The sequence below is a fragment of the Seriola aureovittata genome, chromosome 10, assembly GCF_021018895.1.
Source record: "Seriola aureovittata isolate HTS-2021-v1 ecotype China chromosome 10, ASM2101889v1, whole genome shotgun sequence".
Taxonomy (NCBI): Eukaryota; Metazoa; Chordata; class Actinopteri; order Carangiformes; family Carangidae; genus Seriola; species Seriola aureovittata.
Window position 1 is genome coordinate 8,741,848 of NC_079373.1, and position 18,082 is coordinate 8,759,929.

General features: G+C 41.0%; 2 protein-coding genes across 2 annotated transcripts in view; both read right to left on the reverse strand.

Moving 5' to 3' along the window:
* LOC130176729 (PDZ domain-containing RING finger protein 4-like) overlaps positions 1 to 9,505 on the reverse strand; it is a 117,170-nt gene extending 107,665 nt beyond the window's left edge. The window contains exons 1-2 of the mRNA XM_056387995.1: positions 8,745 to 9,505; positions 8,485 to 8,580 (exon numbers count right to left, since the gene is read on the reverse strand). Coding sequence (XP_056243970.1) covers positions 8,485 to 8,580; positions 8,745 to 9,158 — 510 coding nt within the window. The 5' untranslated portion in view covers positions 9,159 to 9,505. The remainder of the gene's footprint in view (positions 1 to 8,484; positions 8,581 to 8,744) is intronic.
* A 2,988-nt stretch (positions 9,506 to 12,493) lies between these two features.
* LOC130176144 (contactin-1a-like) overlaps positions 12,494 to 18,082 on the reverse strand; it is a 65,383-nt gene continuing 59,794 nt past the window's right edge. Inside the window, exons 20-24 of the mRNA XM_056387068.1 lie at positions 17,046 to 17,149; positions 16,575 to 16,764; positions 16,313 to 16,425; positions 16,058 to 16,214; positions 12,494 to 14,813 (exon numbers count right to left, since the gene is read on the reverse strand). Of these exons, the coding sequence (XP_056243043.1) occupies positions 14,737 to 14,813; positions 16,058 to 16,214; positions 16,313 to 16,425; positions 16,575 to 16,764; positions 17,046 to 17,149 (641 nt within the window). The 3' untranslated portion in view covers positions 12,494 to 14,736. The remainder of the gene's footprint in view (positions 14,814 to 16,057; positions 16,215 to 16,312; positions 16,426 to 16,574; positions 16,765 to 17,045; positions 17,150 to 18,082) is intronic.

The window sequence follows — 18,082 nt, forward strand, 5'->3', positions numbered from 1 at the left end:
GGTCTCCCACTGCACAGTTGTTTCTCTGACTAGATGGCAGCCTCTGCCCAGATGTAATTAAGCCCTAATCCTCCTGTCGACAAAAGCAGAGGCAGCCTTAATTCAGTTTGCAGATGAATGTGCAGTAAAGATAGTCTGCAGCACAGCGCTTTAATAATGCTGCATCTCCACTGACAGGCCAAAGGTAATGTCAAGGTCTTCTCTGACAAAGGTCATCATGTGTAGCCCATCATGATCCACAGAGGCCTTTTAATCTGTCTACGTTACCTGTAATGGATTCAACAGTGCAAGGTCCAGGTTGTTTTATTGGCTCAGGTTTAACCAACAGTGAATGTCCAGACAGCTCAGTGCTGGCTGCTACTCAAAGCTGTTTGATGTACTATTGGCTATTGACAACTAGAAAGCAGTGATTTAAATCAAAGCATTTTTTCATACCATGACGTGACCGTAGGTATTGACTGCACATTTTAAAAAGTTGATTATTTTTCCTACTGTTCATTGCGTATAATACAAATAGATATTATTGTAATAATATGTTGTTTTTGTTCAAGAAAACCAGTAACAGGTGTTTGTCGACTATGCATGGCAATACTGACCCACAACTAATCTCAAAGACGGTTGCTCTGTCTCAATTCACATACTTCCATATTCACACTTGCTATTTTGAGTTCATAAATGCGTTCATATTGACAAGTGTGGAAACATACAGTGAGTACCCGGATGGGGCACTCAAAACGGTGAAAAAGTTGAGTGTAAAACGATGGACACGTCTCCCCCTCAACGGTTACCATCAGTGTGCACAGTTTACTACCTGTGAGTGTACTCACTGAAGTATCCAATTTGAGACACTGAAATTGAAAGCAACAGTCCAAAATAAACATTTTCACTACGATAGTCAAATCTTTCAAGAAACAAAAACCAATGCCAACACAATAATTTAAAAAGATGCTGTAATCTCAGAAAAAAAAAAGTACTGTAATGGAGACTTCGTCTACTTCATATTTCTCATACTAATACTGGTGCTTTAAAATGCAAACTTATATTATGTCTCATCGAATTAGCTGATTATCATTAAAGTAAGTAAAATAAGTTACAGAATAGTTAGATATTAAATAAACAATCGTTGCAGACCGTTATCGCTCCATGACACTGGTACTGTCCATGTTGGACTGAACTTGAGGAGAGCAGCTTGCCTCAGGAAGGTCTCGCCACAACTTTACCTCTTTACACACTCATTTGCAAGCTGTGCGGAGAGCCCTGATGATAGAGTGGCCACTGCTGTTTGTGCATTTGCATATGTGTGTGTGTGTGTGTGTGTGTGTGTGTGTGTGTGTGTATGTACACATGCAGCTGCTTGTGTACATGCTGACTCAAGGCTTTCACTGTAATCTCCCTGTAACAGCTGTAGGCAAAGCCACATGTTTATCAAGACTACAGGAAATCAGTGGGTCTGTGTGAGTTCAAAAGGCATCAGGTCACTGACTAACCAAACCCCCCCCCCCAGTGTTGGTAAAGATGGGAACAAAGGGGGCGACTGGATTTAGATTTGACCACAGATATTTAGCTGGTGAATCAACTTCACAACAAGCGATTTTCTCATCACACTAAGAGACAGAAGAAAGAGTTTGGTGGCACGAGAGCTCGTGTACAATGGAGCTTTCCGTGACATCAGTTATAACAGGACTAGAGGGTGTACAGTATCATCTGTGCCAGCTGTGTGTGTGTGTGTGTGTGTGTGTGTGTGTGTGTGTGTGTGTGTGTGTGTGTGTGTGTGTGTGTGTGTGTGTGTGTGTGTTAGAACAGTGCATATGTATTGAAAGAATCTATGTTTGTACAGCCACATGTGCACACCGAGTTACCTTAAAAGTACCACACAAAGAAGTGACCTGGAAAGTTCATCAGTTTCTATTGGGCCTTTGGGTTTCCTGCCTCTTTGACACTAGGCTCTTTTCCAGATGTTGGCTGTTGAATCTGTTCACAGAGAAGCAGGAGAGACCGGTGAGCTACAAGTCATTAAGGTGTGGATAAAGCTGAGCGTTCTCCTCCTGGGTGACTGAAATGATGAATCACTCCAGTCACTGAATGTTTCCTGCGGTACACCTGAGAGCAGAGCTAGAGTATAGGACTGAACATCTGCTACAATCAAACCATGTTCCTGAAGCACAGAGCCAGTCTGCAGATAACAGCTCAGGGCACGCAACATGGGGGGAAAAGTCGATATTGGGAATACATAATAACAAACCTACACACAAGTACACAAAGTTTGTCAGATGCAAACACACACTGGAGCTGCACTGAAGTACATGCACTTAATAGAACTTAATACAGTCACTGCTATGCCAGGAATGCAATGTATGTACTACGCTAGGGCTGCAATTGATAATTATTAGTATTTATTAATTATTATTTTCATCAATTAATATGCTGATCATTTGGTTCATAAAGTGTCACAAAATTGTTAAATATGGCAAACACGATTTCCCATTGCCAAAAGATCAGTCTTTAAATTTCCAAAAAGTCCAAAAATAATCAGATTACAATGATAATCACAGAAGGTAAGAAGCAGCAACTTGTGAATTACTGGCAGTTTTACTAGAAAAAAAATGACTTAAATAATCGGTCAATTCTGAATTTTCTGTTAATTGTTTCAGCTCTATAGTGTACTACAATAAATTGTATTCCCCACATATTTTCTGAGAAACAAAACATATTTTATGATAAATTAAGAGCAAGACCATTACTATGAGCTTCATAAAGGAAGGATTTATTACAGGGTTGTTGCATTAGATTGCATAAATATTAACAAGGAGCAACTTATAGACCGGCAACTTCAGGCACACGCACACAAAGCTGCTGTCATGTGAGCTGCCCGGATATTTCAATTTGCAAATGTTTTCAATGCTTCAATTAGGAATATAATTTGTCAGCAAAGTGAAAATCAAAACAGTTCTGAGTCAGGTCACTATGATTTACTCTCCAACATCCCGCAGACCAACCTAACAGACATCCCTTTGACTTTTAAAAAGGGGCCTTTCAGGAGGGAGGGACAAATTTACCCAGAGCGTCTTTTTTTATTTTCTTTTTTTTTTTTTTTACGAGCACGGTGGTCTTTAGCAGAACAGTTTACTTTTTCACACCTCGTGCTAAAACAACAGACCTGCACAGCTTAAGTCATCCCATGCAAACACACACACAAACAGACATACACAGCAAAGGACAAACCCCACAAAAAGGAGGCATGATGTATTCCACAGCCACAGCTCTTGGTTTGGTCCAAATCCACAACCTTGGAATCTGGAGTATCCTAATCTCAATATCAGCCTTATTAACTAACACAGCCACTTGCCAAGGACTTTGGAAAAACATGTTGTTTGCCAAACCAGCACCTATGAAAATATTGCAAATTCCTTCAGCTAATGAAATTCCTATAAATATGCATGGAGATAAGCAGGAGTAAGACATTACACAAGAAGTCTAAACGCTGCTAAAGAGGCAGTAAATAATTAAGTGTTTATCTAAATCAAATTTATCTTAACTGATAAATCTAAATTAATGCAAGCTGAAGTTTGTTTTAGCAGCCTGGTGTTCCTGTGTGTGTGTGTGTGTGTGTGTGTGTGTGTGTGTGTCGAATTGGAGAGGAAATAGGAAATGGTAAGCAGGGCGGCCCCTCTCTCACAGGCGAAGGATAAACAGTTGCCATGTAAATTCTGAGTAAATGACGTCCCAAACAGAGCAGAGCAGAACAGGTAGAGAAAACACCTCCAGAGGACTGAAGAACACAGAATGTGACAACTCCATATTTACTCCTCCACACTAACCATACAGGAGTTGAAAGGGATTGTTTGATTGACTCAATTTTCATATCTACCGGTCCCATTTTCCTCCTCTGTCAGCTGTGAGGGAAACAGACACTAAGCTGTAAACCGACGACTCTATGCCATTTTCTCTCAATACAAGCGTTCTCTTCTATTTTCCAAGTGCTTTGGAGAATTTGAGCACAGAGAGACTATAAAACTGTCTATACAAGCAGTAAAAAGACATGCACAACTGTGCGCTCAACTGATGTGGCCATTACACTTCTTCCTTTGTTTGTGGCAAAACACAAATGTATTTTTTTCCCTATTTCTCAGTTAGTAAAATTAGATCCTTTTTTTCCCCAAATTCAATTCAACCAGGCCAACACCCAACATCAATGGGCAAAAGATGTTCACTTGTTTATCATTTTGTTGCGGGGCTCAGTCTGGGCAAGAGAAATCAAATAAACAGACATAAAAGCAGGAGGTCATAAATCTATCTTTTCTTCTGTCGCAAAGCAATCTTTTCTTGTCATCTTTTGTTATAGAAGCAAACAAACTGGCCTGCTTTCGTCCCCGCCTGTCACGCAAGATTGGATTTTGATGACACCGATACTCAAGTTGTGTACTCTCCGCTCCGTCCCTCCCTCTTCCCTAGCCCATTCTTTTCCCTTGATGTGAACAAAAAAAAAGAAGAATTAGCTGGAGCGACTGTGCTCCCGCTCTCAGACAGGTGAAAAGGCCTCAGTGTTTCTGCCAGTAGCCCTTCACTGAGGTGTCACTGGCACAGTATGGGTCAAAAAATGGATTTTTACTTGACTGTGCAGTTCACACTTTCAACAGCTTTGGTAATGGATGATGAAAAGAACTATCCATTCTCAATTACATGAAAATATTTCCTTCGTTTCCACAGTTTCGCTGACTCCCAGCTGGAGTGTAGATTTGGGGGGGGATCTTGGCTGCAAGAGAGAAGATGTGTGGGACTGTTTTACCTCAACTGTGGTTTCACTTCTACATTCATCTGGCTTTAAACAAACACACGGGCAAATTACATGGGCAAATGAAGAGGGTATATTTTTGAAATGGTGACTAATCCTATTGCCATTTCGATGCTATGTTTTGGTTCCATTATCCCTTTTCAATAGCAGAACTGGCTGACTCACCCGCAATCCCCGACTGCATTCACTGTCAGGCCAGTGAACACATAATCAGCTGGATCTAGATCAGTACATCTCTGAGGTACAGTGCATGGAAAAATATGTTGCAACTCGCCGTCAGTCAGTCTTTACGGCAGTCCACTTCCACCTCACAATAGTTTTCTGTCTGTTTTATGTCCTTCTCTCTCTTTTCAAACACAGGACTAGCTCTCAGCAAGCTGTTCTCTACAGCAACCAACAGGATCACTGCCAGTTTCGAACAACTGGGGCCACTTCAACAGTCGACTCAAATGCTTCTTTGTTGTTGTTTTTACAATAATGTCATTGTACACAAGCTCCTGGGATAATATTCTTAATAAAGGAAACCTAGACCATGAGGGAAAGTGCAACTCAAATCATTAAGAACAGTGATCCAATCATTGTCTGAAGGATCCTGTCATTTTTCTTCTCTTTTCCAAACACCAAACACAAGATCAATTGTAAGGAGTGGATTAAATTGTGTGTTAGCCTACTTGTAATCTGCAATCCAACCCTAACCCTTGTTTCCAAGCACAATGGAGATATTCATGGCGGGTTTCCCCGTCCTTCATGTCGTGTCCCTGTTTGCTTACAAGGACGTAAATAACAAAAAGATGCATGGACAAAGGTGTCTGACACTATAGGTGTTCCAGGTGAGTTTCTAGAAGTGTGAAGTGTGTATTTTGTGAAAATAGGCAGGAATTGCATGCTAACTAGCAACACAGCATGCAAAACAGCATAACAATGCCAGAGCACCCACGAACTTCAACAGCGTCTTTGACATGGCAGCCGGAGTGAACGTATTCCCTCTCACCGCTGTCGGTCTGAACGTACAGTTAGGGCAACATTAGCAGCTCTGTCCTGCTCATTCAGCAAATCCAGCCAAACTCAGTCGTAAAGATAGCAGTACATTTGCCAAACGCATCGAGTGTTGCTATTTGAAAAAGGGAACAATTAAGCACAAATCTAGCTTCTTGTTAGAACAAAATTACAGTCTATTTCTTTATCACAATGTACCAGGGCAAGCTAATTAGCTGCTAACAATGCTGCACCTCTTCTACTTTGTTCGTGAGGCTGCTGACGTTCTACGACTTTCTACCTGGGACATGTAGCCTCAGTCTTTTTGCATTATATTACGTATTTAAAACTCCTTTTACAAATTTCCTGTTTTAAAATCAGTGAGTTGGAGACTTTCATTTTGAAAGTTAAAGCTAAAGTGAATTCATTAACTCAAGCTGAAATCTGTGAGCCATAGCTGTGATTTCAGCCGTCTGAATAGTAGCCTGATTTTATCTACCAACATCTGAAATCGGGGGAACCATTTTTAAAAATATTACAAGAAAATTTCCCACCTAGCACTGCATGTGTGCCATGCTAGCACAGACAGCTTGAGCGGCATAATAACAGTAAGTAAATGGGCTTAAGGGTCAATTAGGTTTGCTTTCCAATCACACAAAGGGACCTTGAATGTGATGATCCATAACGGCTACTGAGATGTTTACTTGCCATCCAACTCTATTGTCCATGTTGACAAAAAACCCATCACTTTTCCAACAAAGTGGATTTCCACTTCACTGTAAAACTTTGTTTGATGTACTGCAACCCAACTCTTTCAAGTATTGGAAAATCCATTTGGAAAGCAAAAGTAGAAAACACACAATGAGAAAACTATTAAAGACGCATTAGAGAGGAGTTTTTAGATGAGGAAAAAAAGAGAGAGCTGAAAATAGAAGCTCCGTCGCTGCCCAACACTGGCAGAGGAGAGTGAACAGTTTTCCACATTAATCAAAAGTGAGTCTGTTGCACTCACAGCATGTTGCAGGCAATTAGAGAGATACTTCATGTGACCAAAACCACGATTAAACCCAGCCACCCTCACCAGCAACCCAAACACAACACACAGTCTCTGGCTGGAGGGTTAATAACACAAACCTTTAGGATACCTTGTGATCTTACGAAAACAAGCGCTTTTATTACATCTGGCAGAGACTTTTTGGAGGTTTAACAAATTATTTCCTGCAACAGCAAAGACTCAGGGGCAGTTAGGAACCATGTCCGTATAGTTTAGCCCATCAATTACATTTTGACATGGATGAGGTTGTAAGCAATTACAAGAAAATTGCGAACTGCGTTAAGAAAACACATTATGTAAAAGCTTAGGCAGTGATTAACACTTGATATTAGCGGTTAACACCAGCAGTGAGAATATTTTGTTCTGTAGCAGAGCTGCAGTAACTAGTCGATCACCATGAAATTGTTTAACAAAAATTTGAATAATTAATTGTTTTATGTCATTTTTAAAGACAAAAAAAGTTAAAATACCCTAGCTCCAGCATATCAAACAAGACATCTCTATTCATCATGCTGGGATTTTGGAAACTGTGATGAACACTTTTCACCATTTTCTGAAGGCTTAAAATACAATTATTAATCAATTAATGGACAAAATAACTGACAGATTAATTAAAATAATCATTAGTTGAAGCACTACTCTCTAGTATTTTTCCATTTTCTACTATGTGTGTATAGCAGGTATGTGCGATGTGTCCATTCCCTCTCACTCACTAAATGTTTCTGTATTTCAAATGCTGTATTTAATGCAGTGCATTGAGTTACAAATGTCATTGCATCACTCGCCTCACACTCAACCTTTTGGTGCTAGAATAACCTTTGCGTTCTCCCCTCTCTGTTGCCGAGGAGACTACAGTCAGGATGCAGTGATTCTAGGGGAAATGTGACATGTTGTTCTGACCACAAACTTTCCAAAAAAAAGGAGACCTACACAGACAACGACACTAGATCAGCTCACACCCAAAGAGAAGAAAAAAGGCCACTTTACAAGCATCTCTTCAGTCACACATGATGGACAACACAGAATGACATGAACAGATTGCTCCACAGAAATCAGAAGCTCTAATCACGGCACCAAGGTGATCACAAATCATTTCTGGCAAATGCATCGATTGGTGAGTGACAACTATTCAATCTAGCATTTATAAAACTAATTCCTTTGGTAACAAACGCACGCTTTCACTGTGAGAAAGCAAGACACACACCTCACTGTATAACAACCAGGATGTGAGGAGAGATTGACTTCTATGAGCAGTCTGCAGTTAGAGATTGAGACGAATCCACAGCATTCACTGTGATCCCCAGGTCAACATTTACACAATGAAATGTCTGGCAGCGGGGTTAAAGCCTGAGCTGTAACAGCAGGTGAAGCAGAGTACGGCAAGAAGCAAAATCCTGGTGCTGCAGTGCTTTTAAAAACACTTGGCCTAAATCCTAATATCAACAACACTGTGAAGTGTGTTAGTGGGCACTGACAGAGATACTGACAGGCACAAAGATCAAAAAGCATATGCACTGCTGCCTTTGGATATTTTTGGATAAGCAGTCAAGCTGATGTTCTCAAACATCCACGAATGAGCCGTAAATGCCAGCGTTTCCGGCAGTGGGAGCTACAGATTGCAAAGACACACAAAAGCTGTGATCAGTGAGTTTGCTTCTCTTACCTCAGGTGCTTTGACTTGCTCCTGTGGCTCTCCATCTGCACATGTTGCTTCCTCTGATATGTGGCTCTGCGTGTCAGCAGTGGTCTTCAAATCACCCTAAAAAAGAAAAATCAGCCAACAAACACAGGAGTGTGTGAAGTTCATCTGCCTGTCATGTTTTGCTTTATATGGCATCCAAAGTGGAATCATCATTTATACTTTCCCATGCCAATTACAGCTATTGCACCACATGCACATGTTAAATAAGTCGACCCTCTCACCTTGCAGTAGCCAATGACTTGTTCTGCAATGCTACTGATGTGCAGCATGTATTGGTGCAGTCTCCGTTGGTATTGGAGAGCAGCGAGTTGAGCCTCGTTCTGCAGAGTTGACACCTGGGCCAACAGGAACTGCTCCCTCCTGTTCCACCTGAGCCTCGCCATCCGGGCTTCGTGCTCCAAAGTTGCGCGTCTTTCTTCCAGCGCGTCGGTAACCGTGCGGAGCGCGTCCACGCAGCAGTGTTCCCCTTTGTCTCTGTCCTCACCGGACAGCAGGAGCCCGCATCCTCTCTGACAAACACCCTCAACACGATGACCGGTGTCCGGCTTCGTTTGCGACGCCATCCCGCCGCCTGAGTTTAAAACTTGGCAGCAAGGGTCCTTCTCCCCGCAAGAAGTTGGGCAATCAGCGCACATAGTTTGCGCAGGGAACTTTTCTACGCAGCACAATGAGTTGGGACAAAGTTGTTGTACAAGTCTGAACACATGAGAGCGAGAGCGCAGTGAAAGTTTGAGCGGTCTGCGCAGCTCACGCTGAGCTGAGGGGCTGCGCCACTTCTCTCACAACATGAGCTCAGATGTTGGGTTGATGGGAGTGAGATGTGTGTGAGCACAAAACTTCTCCCAGCGCACTCACCTCTGCTCGGGGTCATCATGCCTCTGTGTTTTTTTCCTCTGCTCACAGACAACAACATTTTTTGACTTGAATTAACGTCAGACATGTCGCCATTTTTACAATGTGGTGGCTTTCACCCCAGTTTGATTTAGTTCCGCTGTGATAGGTGTCTTGTGTGTTATAACTCTTCTCCAGCAGAGGTCGCCCACTCTTTCACACACTCTCAGATGGCTCACTTGGAAACAGACTCGATTAAAAAACGCTCATCAGTGCATATCATGATTGGCATTATCACTGGGGTTTTATTGAACCTCCTCCCAACCCAATTAATTGAGTCTACAGTTTGCACAGTGATGATATGTCACCGAAACTTGTCTCAAGGGGTCAGTGCTCTTTCAATGGCTAAAGCCCAGCTGTAACACAATATGTGCATGGAGACCTTCACTTATAAAGCCTTCCTGCATGAGTCCAGGGCAGTCTTACCGGCTGACACAGCATGACATATTGCAGGCATGTCGGGGAGGGCGTCACGTTTCAGGTCTCCCAGCAAAGCAGTCTGGTTCTACTCTGCTGTGCACCACTTTAAAGTATGTTTTGTGTTGTCTGAGCTGTCAAAGAACAGGTGTAGATTTACAAAGACAATACCACAATCCGTCCGGGGACTGCACACCTGTCTGCAAAAACACATACACTTGGGGGTTAGAAGAATGTAATTTTTCCCCTGTCAATCACTGAAAATGAAATAGTTGCTCCAATATTTCTTTATGATGTGATATTAAATTCAATCGGTTAAAAATGGCAAATAGGTATGTTTCAGAAGTGAATGAGTTCAAAGTGTGGAGGATGTGATAGGAGGAGGCAGACTGAACCAAGCTGCAGCCCAGGTAACAATGGTCGTGAGTGTGCTTTGGGGAAAGTGTTCCACAGCCACCTGGGACCAGACCTATCACACAGGCCATATGTTTGGACTGATAAGCCACTGAATCTGGAGCAAAATCATGGCAGGGGTAAAAAAAAAAACACACACACAGTTATCTCTTTCTTTTGTTCTCCCTGTGAGCTGATTTCAGTGAATAACCATTAAGACCCGTGAACGAAATGGAAGGGAGAGGTAAAGCTCAATAAGAATCTCAAATCTGATTCATTTGGTCTGACCTAATCCACAAAGAGAAGTGATATCAATCTACTTTTCATCAGCTGGATACCTGATAGGAGACAAAACTCCAACAGCTGTTTCTGCCTGAAAAACTAGACATTGACCGAGTCCACGGCCTTATCTGTAATGGAAGACAGATTGAAACACTATCTCTGATATATTAGGTACTGGCTTCAGTAAAGAATGGCTTTCTCCTGGAAATCAAGGGGGAAAAAATCCACTCATAAATGGTGCAAATACTTGAGTTGATAATGAAAGGAAGTCATAAATCATCAACAATGCTCTAGTTTCTCTTATTTGATATGTGAGAGCTGAAACACTGCTATTAATATTTCACATATAACCAGTCTGAAGTTCGACTTTAATCCCACGGCAGCAATGGCTGAGGACACAAGTGATTTTTATTTAAATCCACCTCAGGGGTGTCGGCACTTTATCACATCTAAAAGCAGAGTGAAAAGCAACCTGAGACCACTGCAGCTGTCCGACCCCAGTGGAGGATCTGTCTGAATTTGATAACCCTGCTCACAACTTTTGACACATTTTCTTAGTATGAGTGTTTAAAGTGAAACTAGCTGGACATGCCGAAGAAAAAATATTCTGCTGTGGTCTCTGCTTTCATCTTGAAGTAACATCAGTTTTCAGACTGGGCTCATGTGATCCCTTCTGGACTCCAGTCATCCATGATTCAGTCACTTGTGAACTCAGACTGACTCACTGTGGGCTAAAACTTTAAACAGGGATCTCTGTGGATCCTTGGTTTCCAATCAATCGTCCTTTTCTGGTTAAATAGGACATTTATGTATAATGATGATGATCGCGTGATAGCAGAAGCTCCAAAACAGCTACTACATGGGCTTTGTGGTGAGATTAGTTTCTCATCTGCTGTTTCCAAGGTCAAGAGTGAGATTTGAACCTCGGCTTTTAAATCCAACATGAAAAAGAAGAAGTTAAAGGGCTAAAAGAAAAGGATATTTTACCATCTACAATTCTATGAAGATAATTTGATATGACCAAAAGCTCCAAAGCAGCTAATAAATAGCTACTAAATGGACCTTATGGTGGGGTTGTTTTCCCTGTGTGTAAGGGATCAGATCTCTTTTATTGCACTTTTACCAAAGGTTCATTTGTTGAAGATTATAGATGCAAAAATGACTGTAAATCTATGGTTAACATAGCATACGGTATGTATACCGTATGATAGCCTTACTCCCAATTGAGAGTCATATGTGAGAGATCCAACTTACACTTTGACTCCTGAACAAACACCAAGATTTTACATCAACACATCAGTGTCGTCTTCGACTGTCAGAGGTGGAAGGTAACTATGAACATTTACTTGAATACAGTTCTGAGGTACCTGTACGTGAGCATTTCCATTTTATGTAACTTTTTACTTGTATTCCACAACATTTCAGAAGAAGAGATTGTACTTTATAGCCTGCTACACTTATCTGACAGTTGAAGTTGTATGTTACTTTCTTTAATATAGTTTAATATATTAGGAGCTTACAAAATATAGTTGGTTGCAGAACAAACTTTCAAACTGTATTTATGAAAGTCACCCCACAGTATAATTAATGGTTACATTTTTTTGGACAGATTAGTCTAAAGCTATCAGTAGGGGTAACGTTTGGGTTGCCAAGTTATAAAAAATCCATTTGTAAGCAGCCTCTCTCCATAATCAGAATTTCTTCTTTTGATCCTAAACTACATTTTACTGTTAGCTGTTGACTTTGTTCTTGTAATTACTTACTTACTTACTTATGTAAACTTCTATATTGTGGTATTGCTACTTTGACTTGAGTAAAGAATCTGAATAGCTCTGAAAAAGTTCACCACTGTGAACTGTAACTCTGACTCACCAGTACTCAGTGCTCTCAGACTCATAATCAGCTGCACTCCCACTTAGGTTTTCATGAAACTCAGATTGTTGCATTCCCACAGACTCATGTCAGAAAAAACAAAAAACAGGAGCAATTTAATAGTTAACTACACTTTTATTGTTCCTTGTCCAGCCAATGAGAGGTTCCAGTTTCAACCCTCACATGTGCCGCTCACGTCCAGTGAAGCAGTGAACTGAGCCAAACATACGTCGCCACTGCCACCAGTGATGCCACCAAATCCCAACCATCAAGTGCACAAGACTGCAGGACCATTTCTGAACTCTAATGAGTGAGATTCCTTTAGTCAGTGTAAGATTTTCTCTCTAAAAACTCTCCCCAAGACTTTATATGAGATAATGGAGCTTAACAGCTAATGCACATATTAGGCTTAGGTCTATACTGTCTCTGACGTATAGGGATGTCACGCAGAAATGGAATGTATTTCATATGAAGCACGGAGGTTGAGAAGTTGCTATGATGCTGATTTCTTGCAAAGTAATGTACACTTTGTTTCCAGTGTCATGCATGTTAGAATGTAGAGCCACTGCTTTCGGCCAAAATGTCAAAGTTCAAGGCATTCATGCATTTGGCAACTCTTTTTATGATTCGTCGCATGAAGGAAAACTGGCAAAAGCACTTTGTGGTGGATGTTGATATAGTCACAATGTAGAAGCATGGCCAGCATCAGTCACTCAAGAAGTGAATCAGAGGAATTCAAAACGCAGCATTTGTTGTTGAGGGAAATAAACCTTTAAACTGTCCAACCAGAGGTGGGTCAAGACATACAAATATAATAATCATAAACAAAAATGGCAACAGTTGATAATGTTTATATATCTCTGATCACATGTTAATAAAAAGACAAAAATAATGCAGTGGAAACAACGTCATGAGCTTTGGATGGGCTCTTACCGCCGACATGGATGGCTTTGCTTATCTTCTGTTAATACAAGATAATGAAAAATGAAATATACTAGATTACTGTTATAGGAGCTAGGCAAGTTGTCGTATTAGAAAATATAAAGTAGCCACAGATGAATCAAACATTGCACAATTATTGGAGGGCATGAGCGTCGCTACCGTTCACTGTAACTGTTAATAGTGACTCTCACACAAAGCCATAAACGAGAATGATGAAATGAAAAATGTTTACACGAAAAAATAAAATGCCAACATTCTTTACAAAGCACCAGCTGGTACCACTGAGGTCCTAATGATACAGTCAAAACAAAAGTACTTTTCATTTAGGTTTAGGTTCACTAACATGGAGCAGGTTTCAGCATCACTTCCAGCATTGGACCAGATGTTGTGGCAAAGCCTTGATCACTGCACAGATGTACAAATACAACCAGAGGTGTCAAGCAATCAAAATAAACCACTGTTACATGTTTGCTGCTGTTCTGTCTTTGAAACTGCATGTTTGATATGTTCACTTCCTGCTCCTCTTCTTTGCTTTACATTCAGCTTTGCAAGTATGGATCCATGAGCGTGAACTCCCAAACACTTTTCAAAACCCACTTTTGTCACAATGTCAACATGCACACAATTTTCAATTGGTACTCTATTATTAATAGAGAGCTCACATTATGATTTGGAAATAAGCACTGATTGCAGGTGATACCAATCTATTTTTCTTCATAACATCCATAGTATATTAGATGGCAAAATGATATCAGTTATTGGATATATTATTTTAGCATGACATAAATTGCTATTTTCTCTATGATGCTTGTTATAAAATCAGGTATGTGAGAGTTTAAAATTTGCTTTGACTGTATCTCTGTAACAGAGGATGAGCTTCATTTAGAAAAGAAAACATAAGAAAATGCCACTGAACTGCAAGTAAAGAAAGACATAAAGACATTTTTATAAACTCATACACTTATCCTTCACAGCTGCTTGTTTACCTTAAACTATGGAATGCACTGTAGGTCAGATTTTTTATTCAAAATGTCACAGATCAAATTAAGCCTACATTTTAAAAACACTAAACAGCCAACCTGTGCGAAGCGTTAATGTTCACACTTTCAGTCATGATCCATTTTTAAAACAAGTCACTGTGAAAGATAAGTGCAGTCATTTATATAAGGCATATTTAAAAAGTTGACAGAACTCCTTTGACACTCCTCCAAAGAGGCTTTTTGTGGATAAATAAGGGATGTCTTTGTCCATTTCCAATTTTTTCCATTTCTGTCTTTTTCCACTTTTTCCACAAGAGTTGGAATACGACGTCCCGGGTTACAGGGTGGAACCAAAAGATTGTGGAAAGTCCCAAAGTCCTTACAGGCATCAACCATAAAGAGTCTTCTTCACGGGAAGACAAGGATGGCGCTACATTCAGAGGTTCAGGCAGAGGAGAGCCACCAGGAGCAGGGAGAGTACACTGAGAGACTGGGCAGCCATCACACTTCCACCTGAGAAACACACACATACATCTATGTCAATATTCACTCAGAAATTCACTAGACTGACAGTCAAATTTGCTGCTGATTTGAGGGAAAAAAATGCAATGTCCCATGAGTTTCCAGCTCTCATCCATCAAACTAAAGACCATATTTGGTGTGTGAAGTTTGATATTACACCCCATCTGTGTAGGGATCACCTTAAATGCTCCTCCATTTGTCAATGCCCTGCATCTGAAATCCTCCACGGCTTAAATTCCCAGGTCTGTGAAATCAAGCTGTCAGGTCTGGACTGAACGATAAGGGATAAGGAAAACCACAGGAGGGGTTTCCTCTACTCATCAAGATCAATTACAGAGGCTTAAGGCTTCCTCTATCCAGTCAGCCTACCTGTCAGTCCATCAGCCAGTGAGAGGATCCAGTCACTGGGCTATCAAGGCTTTAGTCATGAACCGTTAAGTTTCCCATCTTTAGCCCTCAATCTAAGGTATGAAACCTGAACTGACAGCTCTGCCCGGGCCCATGGGAACCCTCTAACTGTGACAAATGATAACCTCCCGCCAACTTTGAACCTGGTATAATCCCACTAGCAAATGGCAGGCCAAGACCAAACAGTCACAGTGTGTCACCTCACCACTGTGGATTTAAAATGTGATTAGATAACTGAAGGCTTTCTTTATTTCTATTCCACTGATGTGAAACTAAACCTGGGTGAGGATGGCACAATATTTTTTTCACAAGTGATTATTCTGAGTCATTAAATTTAATTTAGATGCTCACCGAACAGAAAATACCACTGAATGGAAAGGAAGGCTCATTCTTCTAAATTAGAGCCTTTGTCATAAAGTGTGTGTGTGTCTAGCTTAAACTGTGTTATACAGAAAAAACATATATATATATATACGTGTGTGTGTGTGTGTGTGTGTGTGTGTGTGTGTGTGTGTGTATATAGCTTAAACTGTGTTATATAGAAAATATATAGACAGACACATATAGACCGACTCCAGACTCCTTCAACATTTCATTTTAACATTATTTTACTTTATTACTATGATAGTCTGTAAAACTGTAATGGTTATTTATAAACATTTTTTACTTCATCAAAATAGTGACCAATCAGGAGAGTAGTTCAAGTTCAAAGTTTTATTAATTAAACTTGAACCAGATTTGCTTACAAACATGTTACCACTGCACTATAAATAATTCAGAAACGTGAATAAAGGGGACAAGTTCACACTGAGGCCTGTGTCTGTTACCTGTGATGTGGATTCGTGCCACAGCCCCATCTCCTCCTTCTGAGTGCGCCCGGACCTCCACAACATAGTTCCCATCTGTGGGCATGGGAAGGTCTATGTACCGCCTACTTGTTGTGTACAGAGTTCCTGTGGAGTGGCCCTGCTGCCTGTACAGCACCTGGGTACATGCACAAATAAGGTATAAATGTAAGGTACCCGACAGCTACTGTTTCGCCTCAGAGAGATTTAATCTGCACTAAAGTAAACTGTACTCACTTTGTAACCATCTATCGATGCCTCGTTAGCCAGCGGTTCCACGTGCTCCCAGGCAATATTCACTGATTGGCCCTTTAACTTTTTACCTATTATTTTAGGGGGTCGACTTGGAGCTGGTAAAAGACACAAAAAAAAGTAAGGAAAAACAGTTATATTAAAGTGACTCATATACAGTAAAACATATACTATACATGGTTCCGACATGTTGTTTTCCATGCAGATCCTGCTGGTTAATACTAAACCGCTTTAAAGCACAACATACGAGGTTTCTTGGTGTGGATCCGGAGGTGCTCGCTGGGTGGCCCGTATCCTGCAGAGTTGTAGCCCCGAACCTCAATAAGGTAATGGGAGTCGGGCCTCATACCCTCCAGCCTGGTGTGGTTCTCCTTGCCAGGCACCACCACCCTCTGAGCCCCACCCTCACTATCTTCCTGATTCCTCCAGTACTTCACCTGGGACACACAGGCACAGAGGTGAGATGAGTAGGATCTAAAATCTTGGTTTTACAGCACTTGTAAGAACTGATTCACAGCACGAGGAAAGGTAAAATCTCATAACAAGCAGAGTACAAGTAAAAAAGAAAAACTAAGATGGAATATAAAACTAGCAGGTGCAAAAGTTCTTCTAATGGGTGTTTCAAAAAACACGGTTTTAGATGATACATGACCTGAGCAATAGTTCATCTCTTGTTTGTTTTTTTTTCCAGCATGCCTCAGTAAAACTTTCTGCTGACCTGGTATCCATCAATATTGCTCTGTAAGAGGGGCAACCACCACACGATGGCTTCTGTGGCAGAGAGAGCTCTGCCGTCAACACTTACGGGACCTTCAGATGGAGCTGAGGAGAGACACAGTACACACTGTGATAAATAGGTTACAGCACAGTAAGAGAACCATTTCAAGGACATGCCCTTCAGCGATAATTTTTATATTGCACACACAAAACTCCAACGCAGCATATTTGCTGTGTATGATTATGCACCACACAAACTAATGGATCCATTACCCTGACCATAAACCACCTATCGCTTCCTGATTTGTGTCTATTGGCTTTACTAATGCCATTTTTCACTCAGTGGTGCTTATGCATCGTTTTAGTGATGTGAATTAATCATTGTAAGCATAGAAAAGTGAGAGAAATCCTTCTTGGCCCACATTCCTTCACTAGGCCATTGTACACTTCTCCGTGACTTATGGGCCAGTTATACAGTGTGTGTAAACTGTCCCTGCCAGGAAACTGTCCTTGAATGTTAAATTGTCACACTGGGCCTTGAACCAACAACCCATCACATAAAATCACCACGTTTAACAGAGACTGATGTAGAAAAACAATGCTGCACAACAAGCATGCACACAAATACAAACGGTCACATGTACGCCTGAGCGACAGAGACAGAGCGATTTGCAGGCTTGGCTAGAAAAAGGATAGACTTTCAATGGCAAGCGTTTCCCAAAAGTGTGCTACCATGACAACGGGGGAATCTCTGTAACCCATCGTGTCTGGGTTGCCAGTGGTTATCTCAACTGTCTGTCAGTGGAAGTTAATAAGTAGGCTAAATGCTTTGCATCCTTGGGCGAATTATCAGCTTTATGGTTCATGCTACGTAGATCATGATAATCCCCCCGCAAGAAAAGAGAGAGAGGAGAAGATGGGTTCACTTTCAAGGGGGTATTAAAATTCCTCACAACTATACATGAGAACTCCTATTAAATGGGTCCTACTCCACTGAAAACATTGGTGGCGATAAGTAGCTGACACTGACAGATTGAA